This window comes from Nanorana parkeri, unplaced genomic scaffold (assembly GCF_000935625.1).
Source record: "Nanorana parkeri isolate BGI_ZX_2015 unplaced genomic scaffold, ASM93562v1 scaffold1105, whole genome shotgun sequence".
NCBI classification, from domain to species: Eukaryota; Metazoa; Chordata; class Amphibia; order Anura; family Dicroglossidae; genus Nanorana; species Nanorana parkeri.
Window position 1 is genome coordinate 71,094 of NW_017307373.1, and position 9,515 is coordinate 80,608.

Consider the following 9,515-nt stretch of genomic DNA (forward strand, 5'->3'; position numbering starts at 1 on the left):
CCCCCTTTTCCTCCCACACCCCCCCCCCCCTTACACATAACCTTTTCTTTAGCAGCCTTGGGAGGGGAGAAGGGGAATGATATAGTGTCACTTGAGTGACAGCTGTGAGTCTGCCAACATCACATCTACGATGGCATTGCCCAGCAGCAGTCTCAGGGCTTTTGGATGTCTACACAAGGGAGGCTTTTTCAGATAAATAACATGCATAGAATTTTATCTAAAATTTCTGTTAAATAAAGGGTCTCATGACAGGTTTTTTTTTTTTTTAACATGAGAGCTAGTTCTATACATTGGAAAATGTAGTTGCTACTAACCATGTCTACACCATTTTTATTTTCACATAGTAGAACAAATCAAAGCTTCCTTTTTTAAACATAAAGGCATTTCTGCTTTATTTTAGCTACATCTCCTACAGAAATCCGACAGCCACCTTTACAAGGCAAGTATTTATTTTTACTGGAAAAAAAATCATCTTTTAAGTCTCGGCTTACTTCTTTTGTGAACTTTCAGTAAAACATAATAAATAGGACGTTATTAGGCACAGATTCCTACCAACTCAAAAATGTTTAAATGGCCCTTTGGTCAACCTGGAACAACTTAGAACATTTCGGCTCAAATAAAAACTTCTGTAGTTCATAGCAGCAGGTTGTGCATATCTCTAAATCCGGAAATAGTTTTCTCTGCTTTATGTCTTAAGCAGGTGTGGCTGCTGCTGTTGAAATTAGCTTTATTTTCATATGCCGTGCACCCAGAATAATTTTGCACATGTAACTACTCATCTTTAAAGCAGACCTGTGCTTTGTCCACACAGGACTGAGGAAAGGGTAAATATGTGTAGCTTAGGGCAAGGGTAAAGCACAGGTTCAATGTAAAGCTGAACTCTGGGCTAGAGAAGAGGTTCACCTTGCAGTAGAACCCCTGGACACTGCAAGGGTTAATGTATAAATTATGTAATTATATGCACCCTTACCTTGTCCTTGGTGGCGCCACCTTCCTCACCCATGGCCTTGCATCTGAACCTCCTCTGTCAGGCTCTCTACCTCCAATCAGTGCACCTTTTTATTAGAAAGTCCTCTGACCCTTTCTAGCATCTCCCACCCTATCTCTTTACAACTCATAATGTAAATGGAGGGCAGGTGCAGAAACTAGTGTTCATACTAAAAATGTAGAACGTTAATAGGCACAGATTCTTACCTATTCATAAATGTTCAAATGGCCCTTTGGTCAACCTGGAAGAACTTAGAAGATTCCAGCTAAAATAACAACTTATCTAGTTCATAGCAACAGGTTGTACATATCTCTAAATATATCCTGAAATAGTTTCCTCTGCTTTATGTCTTAAGCAGGTATGGCTGCTGCTGTTGAAATTAGCTTATTTTCATAGGCCATGCACCCAGAATAATTTTGCACGTGTAACTACTCATCTTTAAAGCAGACCTGTGCTTTGTCCACAAAGGACTGAGGAAAGGGTAAATATGTGTAGATTAGGGCAAGGGTAAAGCACAGGTTCAATTTAAAGCTGAATTCTGGGCTGGAGAAGAGGTTCCACTTGCAGTAGAACCCCTGCACAATGCAAGGGTTAAATGCCCATTTTATCTATGGGATGATGAATAAGATGTACTTGCCTTATTCCTCTCTCTGTCCACAGCTGACACTTTTCTCTGCTGTCTAACACTCCTGGATGGGGCCCTCGGCATCCTCACATACAATACAGGACCATGCTGGTGCTGCATTGTATGTGACGATGTCGGGTGGCTGTGCCCGGTCAGGCAGCAAAGAGATGTGACTTTGGTGGATCAGTCTTATATAGTCGAGGAAGTCTGCAAGAGTGGGGAATAAGGTATTTCACCTTATTGCAACCCCCCTAGAAAAAATAGGCATTTAACCCTTGTAGAAGTGGTCCCACTGCAAGGGTAACTTTTCCTCCAGTCCAGAGTTCAGCTTTAAGGAGTCAGTGGAAGTCATGATGTATGGCCCAACATCCACCATTGGCAGTTTTGAGATGCTGTGAAGGATACTAGGCCATATATGGCTCCTATTTTTATATATCCTTTTACATATGCACAACTGTTACTAGCATAAGGGTACCATAAGCAGTTTTCTTTTACTGTGCAGATGTGAAGGATGTGGGTAAGCAGGTCAGGTATTATGTCCCCATTGCAGTTCTCTGCTACATGACACTTAACCTTATTCCATATATTTTATAGAGTCTTGTCAGAACGTGGAGATAAAACAGAATGATGACAAACGGTTCTTAAAGTTTTTCCGGAGAAGCACTAAAAAGAAGCGGGATCAGGTAAGATGATCACCTCTGCTCAATGCACCCATGTTCTTCATGATATCTTGTTTTATAGACTAAACAACCTCGTATGGAACTGTCATGAATAGTCACCTAGATTAATGTTTTGCCAACCACTAGAAAAGGCCTAGTGCCCAAGGCACACTTGAATCGGTCCATAAGATTAGGTTCATAAAGTCATTACCACAACAGCTGCAAATCCAAAATTTCCAATTGTTGCACTAGTAAAAAATGCATCCAGCTTGCACCTTCCATGAGCATAAACCAGTAACAAGTAATGTGTTAGGTTATGCAAATAATGGATTTGGCAGCTAAAGTGAAACTCCATCTTTTTTAGTTTTAGTGGGAATGCAGAAGGGTTAGAACTACCATCAGAATGTTATCCCTGTCTGTTTGGAAGATCTACTTTCACTACTTCCCTCGATGACCCCTTATGATGAGGAAAGGAAGTGAGAGGACACAATCAGCAATAAATAACACACAGATTCAAACACTCCCCAATTAAATCAGCACACACTTTTTTTATTTTTTAGTTACTTTCAAAAGAAAAGCTCTACTGATCTCAAAGTTAGTTCCTCACTTGGATAAAATATCAGGCACCTCCTTGCTACAGAGAAAACTGTTGCTTTAACCCCTTCGTGACGGGAGACTTACACTGTACGTCCAGCCAACTCTTCTTTTTTTATATTTTATTTGTCCTAAGTGAGGCGTTAGACACACATATGTGATATAAATATGTAGCCCTATCTGTCCTCTAAAAAACAATATATAATATGTGTGGGTGCACTTTGTAAGAAAGTATATTACTGACGTGGAAGAATCACACAGCAAAAATTTCAAAAGTGTGTCAGTCATTTACAAACAGAAACTAAAAACAAGCTCAGTCATGAAGGGGTTAAAGGCACACTTCTAAGTTTTCTGTTTTCCTCCATTCACATGGGCAAACTTTTTGCTTTGATTTTGTGTGTGTTTCACAGACTTAAATAAATACACTTTAAGGGTCATATTTATAAAGCAGTAAAGGTGCCCTTTATCAAACATTCACTGGTAGTGAATCATTCAGTGTCATTTAAAACATGCACCAGGTGCAGATGTTAGTGAATTGAAACAAGCAATGGAATTTGCCATGTGATCCCTTACTGTCGCCATTAAAGCGGACCTTTACACTCAAAAATCAAATTCTACCAATGCATCTCTCTATGTATGATGGTTAATAATAACATAGACATGTCAGGTGTGAAATTCTGTGATTTTGAAATACTTACACTTGCAGAGCATTCACTTCCTGCTTTGAAAGGGCAAAATGACTTCAGTTTGGCAAAGCAATTCCACACTGGGATTGTCTTGTCATCAGTAGAGCATTGCTGGGTAACCTCATTTGTAATCTAATTCTGTAATCTGGTTCTCAGGGAAAGGCATTTTCCTCCCCTGAGATGATGTGCATTGTCACATGACTAGTCACATGAGCCAGTAATCTAGAAAGTAAAAGGAGAGCTAGTAACCTGCCCTTAGTAAACATGGCCACTGTCAGAAGACTGCGGAAGAAAAGAGAAATAAGGTGTGCAAAGAATACAAAGCCGGCCATTATCTAGAAGTATGTGTTTGTAGATTGTCATTACTAAACATTTCTATAGATGTGTTTGTGGTTATTTTAAAGATATGGGTAAAAGTCTGCTTTAAGCAGTTAAAAGAAAACTCTTAAACCTTATTTTTCATAAACCTTTTTTTGCATTTTCCAAAATAAATGTATTTTATGATTTGGATTTATAGCACTCCTCCTCCCCTTGTTGCTTCAGTAACTGTTAACATTTACATTCTCAGGGACAGTAGAGAGACAATGGGCCCAGTTCTCTAAGCCTGCCATTGTGATTGGTGTTTTCAGCCATGTGGCAGTTTTTCAGCTCTCGTTGCTGAACATAACGGTGGTTACAGCTTAGTGGTTTGAGCTTTATCAGTGCTATTCTGGACCAGGGGAGGGGGTGTTCTGGTCACATTATTTACACACCACAGAGAACAACTGTTGTTTGAAAGCCTGCCTGCTGTTTGCTCAAAGACTGCCAGCTAAAAATGTGACAAAGGGGTGAAATAGAGGCAGAATAAAAGAGAGGAAACTTGGGAAAATTATATCTTTGTGAAGACGGTAGAATACTAATTCTGCATTTCTCACTAAAAATGCACTAAAAGGTGAAATTATTATGTTCTGAAGGACAAGTTCACGTTGAAAAATGAAGATCCAAATAACCTGCAAGTGCTTTTTATGGGCACCCTAGGAAAAAATGAGTATTTAAAGTGACGCTAAACTCAGGAGTTAAATCTTAAAAATGCATTTAAGTACCTTAACTATTAACAAAAATGTATCTTATTTGTGTATCACTCGGCTGTAGATCCTCAAATCATCTCTGAATTCATTCTGACACTGTCCTTCCTTCTGGAGGGTGGCTCCCCCATGGTCCCTGTGTGTGTTGTAAAGTAGCAACCACTCCAAGTGCACTTCTGTGATGGACTACAATTTCATACTAATTTACATTGAAATTATAGTCTATTGCATGAGTGAGTTTGGAGCAGTGGCTACACAGGGACCACGGGAAACTAAAGTAGTCACCCTCCAGAAGGAAAGACAGTGTCGGCACCAATTCAGAGATGATTTGAGGATCTACTGCTGAGTGATACACAAATAAGCTACATTTTTGTTAATAGGGTACTTGAATGCATTTTTATGATTTAGTCCTGAGTTTAATGTCTCTTTTAACCCTTGCATTCTGGGGGAGCCCCATTGCAATGGATGATTTTTAATTTCCCGGGAATTCATCTTTAATAGCTGTTGACATAAGATATCAGCCGAATAGGGGTATTGTTTTCAATTAGTTGGCTGACCCATTAACCTGGAAGGTGACAAGGAGCAGTAAAGCAAAACTAATGTGTAGCAAAGCAGACTTGAATTTTTAATTAGCAAATATGGCTGCCCCCATATACTGTACATATACAGTATAATCTCAAACTATACATAAAAACAAGTTTTTTAATGCATTTTATCACATAGATTAAATATTTACATCAGGCTGATCTCTTATACATGTATCTTAAAAAATAATGTGCAGTTACTGGTCATGATGGCGGTCAACTATATGCAAGTGTGAATACATTGCATCAGTGCCGGGAGTATTTAATTCTGAAAACACACTACTAGGAGAAATCTAAAATGGTGAAATGCACTGTTGCAAAAAAAATATTTCAAGCAACCTTTCAAATGGTATCCTTTCCTCAGCAACTCTCCTGTCCTTTGCAGACCTCCAGTGCTCCGGCCACTCCGTTGCTCAATAAACAGAGGCCACCACAAGCGGTGAGAGAAAACACTGTCATCAAATCCTACGACTCCAACACTTTGCCTTCCGATGTGCCAAAGAAACGGAGAGCTCCGCTGCCACCTATGCATCCCCCTCAGAACAACCCCATACCCCGCGGACAGATACGCACTTCCTCTTGTGTTGTGAAGTCTACCAGTGTGGACGAATCGGGAAAGGTACATGTTGTTTAATTTTAGGTTTGTTGCAAGTACATTTGTAGAATGGTATGAAAAGACTTTCAAATGAAACATGTCTAATTTGTGCATATATTTAAATGCAGCAAAATCCTTTTTCATTTCGGCTAGCGAGAAATACCTCCAATATGTTAATAATTTAGGCTTATTGTTAAAATTGTTGTGGGAAAAAACTTATTTATTGGGTGAGTGTTGCTAGTGTGTAAGTGTTACTGTTGGTGCAATAACCAGCCAAAAGGTGGGGCAATGTGCATAGAGTTGTAGGCTCTGAAAAGGGTTGTCGCTCTTGTTTTGCCTATGCAGTCATATCGAACAGAAGAGGTGGAATCACAGTACTTACAGTCATGTCCAAAAATATTGGTACCCCTGCATTTCTGTCAGCTAATGCACCACTTCGCGCAGGAAATTGTTGCAATTACAAATGTTTAGGCATTCTCATGTTTATTTATTTATTTTGTTTGTTTTAGTATGACACAAAATTAACAGCTTTTTGACGAAACAAAATGACAGCTTTCTGGTAGGGCTGCGGAAATTAACGATTAATTTCTCGATTAATCGTTAAACTTTTTGATCGATTTAAAATAATTTTGATATCTAATGAAAAAACTCACCTCTCCGACGTCTTCCGGGAGTCCCGTCCGGTGACGTCACGGACATCGACGTCACCGGACTCCTCCCCCCTTCCCCAAGTGGCTCCGTCGGCTAACGAAGGGAAGGGGAGGAGTCCGGTGACATCTATGTCCGTGACGTCACCGGGCTACTCCCCCTTCCCTTCGTTAGCCGACGGAGCCACTTGGGCCGGTGAGTTTGCCCATGAAACTTTCTACACGAGCGCCAGCCAAGGCATTGGCCTATACACATACAGCACAGCAATGAAGTAATAAAATGAACTAGGATCACACTAATCCTGCACGTTATTATTCTGAGTTGCCCCACTCAAGCGGCGGCCATATTGAGTGGGGCACGTGAGATTAATAACGTGCTGGATTAGTGTGATCCTAGTTCATTGTATTGATTGCTGTGCTGTATGTGTATAGGCCAATGTAGTTGGATCTGTATGTGCGTTTATAATCGAAATTAATCGATTTTAAAAAAATTTGATTAATCGAACACGAAAATTTTAATTATTAACAGCCCTACTTTTTGATAAAGCCCATACTACTGTTTTCAGTAAAAGAAATGAGGCCTTTAAGGAAAAAACTACACTCCCTACAGTCAAACATGGTGGAGGTTCACTGATGTTTTCGGGTTGCTTTGTTGCTTCAGGCACTGGATGTCTTGACTGTGTGCATGTCATTATGAATTCTGAAAACTACCAAAGAATTGTAGGGTGCAATATAGGGCCCAGTGTTAGAAAGTTGGGTCTCCGTCAGAGGTCTGTCTTACAGCAGGACAATGACTCAAAGCACTCAGAAATGGTTTCAGACAAAGCGCTGGAGAGGAATGGACTGGCCAGCAATGAGTCCAGATATGAATCCCATTGATCTCAAAACAGCAGTTGGGAAACGGAACCCTTCCAATCTGAGAGACCTGGAGCAGTTGGCGAAAGAAGAGTGGTCCACAATTCCTGTAGAGAGGTGTAAGAAGCTCATTGATGGTTACAGGAAGCAATTGATTTCAGTTATTTTTTCCAAGGGCTGTGCTACCAAATATTAATTGAGGGTGCCAATCATTTTGTCTAGTCCATTTGTGTCAGGTTTGGCTTTTTTTTTCTCCACTTGTTTGTGTCATACCAATACAAACAAAATAAATAAACATGAGAATGCCTAAACATACGTAATTGCAACAATTTCTGCATGAACTGCAGGGGTGCCAGTATTTTTGGCCATGACTGTATCTTTATCTGCTCCAACTATTTATGTAGCTGCTTGGATGGAATTGTCTTTTAAAGTTGCAACTAAACAATAAAGTTTAAAATTGAGCTACCAACTTCTAATTGCGTTGCTCTCCTTTAAATCCCCTGCTGCCCTATACTGAGCTATAATGTGCAAACTGAACTTTTTCATTTCATACTTGTCCTGAAGATCCAAGTACCCCTGTTTTTCTCTGGAGAGGTAACAGTCCGGTGCTCCATGACATTGGTCAAAATTATTGGTTATTAGGGGGTGTCCACATGACCAGTGCCTCAGTGTTGGTCACATGACCATTACAGTAGAGGTAGGAAAGGTAGTACTTTCAGGATCATTACATATTACACAGGTTCTGTAACCACATTTTAGTATATTGTAAGGGGGGTGTTAATTGCTTGAAGATCTAATTGCAATCGATTCTGAATATTTTAAATGAAAAGTGTTGCCTATGAGCTTGTAAAGAGTTTTCCTGGCACTTCCCTGTGTCACCACATATACACCAGTGCTGCCATGGTAAGGCGCCAGCACGTGGTGCTGATGGAACTAGTGCTGGCGTTGCGAGGCAATAGGAAAGTACAATTATGGTAAGCATTTTGAAAACAATTTTCTGTGAGTTTTCAATTGCATAGATGCTCACTGTGTGCTGGGCAATCCCACAGTGCTTAAATTGAACCCTTCTGCTGCTCTTAACTTTCTACTGCCAATTACAATAACTGACAGTACACAATATGTTCGGTACTTGTGCATGCTTTGTTACACACCCCTAGCCCATCATGTGACAATTCACGGACCTAGAAATTGGCTGCTCAGGTTTTGAGTGCTGTTTTTTAGGAAAAGCCGGAGCAGCACTAAGGGTAGGCTGTGCCATTGAAGAGTGCTCAGAGTGGAAGTTGGGTTTGGGTTTTTACTTAGCTTAACAAACGTGTCATTTACCATGCTTCTTCTTTGTAGTGTGTTTCAGGGTTTGACCGATCAAGAACTGGCTCTTTTCAACACGGTGGAACATCTTCCTTTAATTCTTCTATCAGAAGAACAAAACGCAAAGCCCCCCCACCACCAGCTCCACCGTCCAATCCACTGCAAGCCAGTGATGAGAACAGCAATGAAATCGGTAAAGGCAACATAAAAAAAAAAACCTTAGTGACACGAAATTATTTGTCTTATCCCTCAACTGTAGGTCCTCAAGTCATCTCTGAATTGGTGCTGACACTGTCCTTCCTTCTGGAGGGTGGCTATCTTTCTTCCCTATGGTCCCTGTGTGTATTGTAAAGTAGCCACCGATCCAAGCTCACTCCTGTGATGGACTACAATCTCATGTTTAGTTTGCTAATTCATATTGAGATTGTAGCCCATCACGGGATCGAATTTGGAGCGGTGGCTATTTTACAACACACACAGGGACCATGGAGAACAAAAGTAGCCACCCTCCAGAAGGAACGACAGTGTCAGCACCAATTCAGAGATGATTTGAGGATCTACAGCCGAATTATACACAAATAAGATACATTTTTGTTAATGCTAAGAGTGTTTGAATGTATTTTTGTATTTTTTAATATTTAACTCCTGTCTAGTGTCACTTTTTTAGAAAAAAAAACTTTTACAGCTGACAACACAGCTATTTTGTGGACTGAGTGGTTAATGGTGTCAGTCCTGCCCCTTGTATTTTGCTAAACTAATCAACCACTCCTGCACTGACATCTCTGCAACATAAAGGCTAAGGGCTCAGTCAATTTAGATGCAGTGCGTTCCGGCCCGATTTTGGCCGGAACGCACTGCCTCGCATTGCGGCCGGCTCACTTTTTAGTGGGGCAGGAGGGGGCGTGGCGGG

The 9,515-nt window shown here is 40.5% G+C and overlaps 1 protein-coding gene across 3 annotated transcripts in view; it reads left to right on the forward strand.

Annotated features, from left to right (window-relative positions):
- The window catches only part of COBLL1 (cordon-bleu WH2 repeat protein like 1), a 48,003-nt gene that overhangs the window by 17,110 nt on the left and 21,378 nt on the right, over positions 1-9,515 (forward strand). For all 3 annotated transcript variants that reach the window (XM_018567857.1, XM_018567859.1, XM_018567858.1), the window contains exons 5-8: positions 401-439; positions 2,208-2,296; positions 5,586-5,819; positions 8,639-8,798. In XM_018567857.1, coding sequence (XP_018423359.1) covers positions 401-439; positions 2,208-2,296; positions 5,586-5,819; positions 8,639-8,798 — 522 coding nt within the window. The remainder of the gene's footprint in view (positions 1-400; positions 440-2,207; positions 2,297-5,585; positions 5,820-8,638; positions 8,799-9,515) is intronic.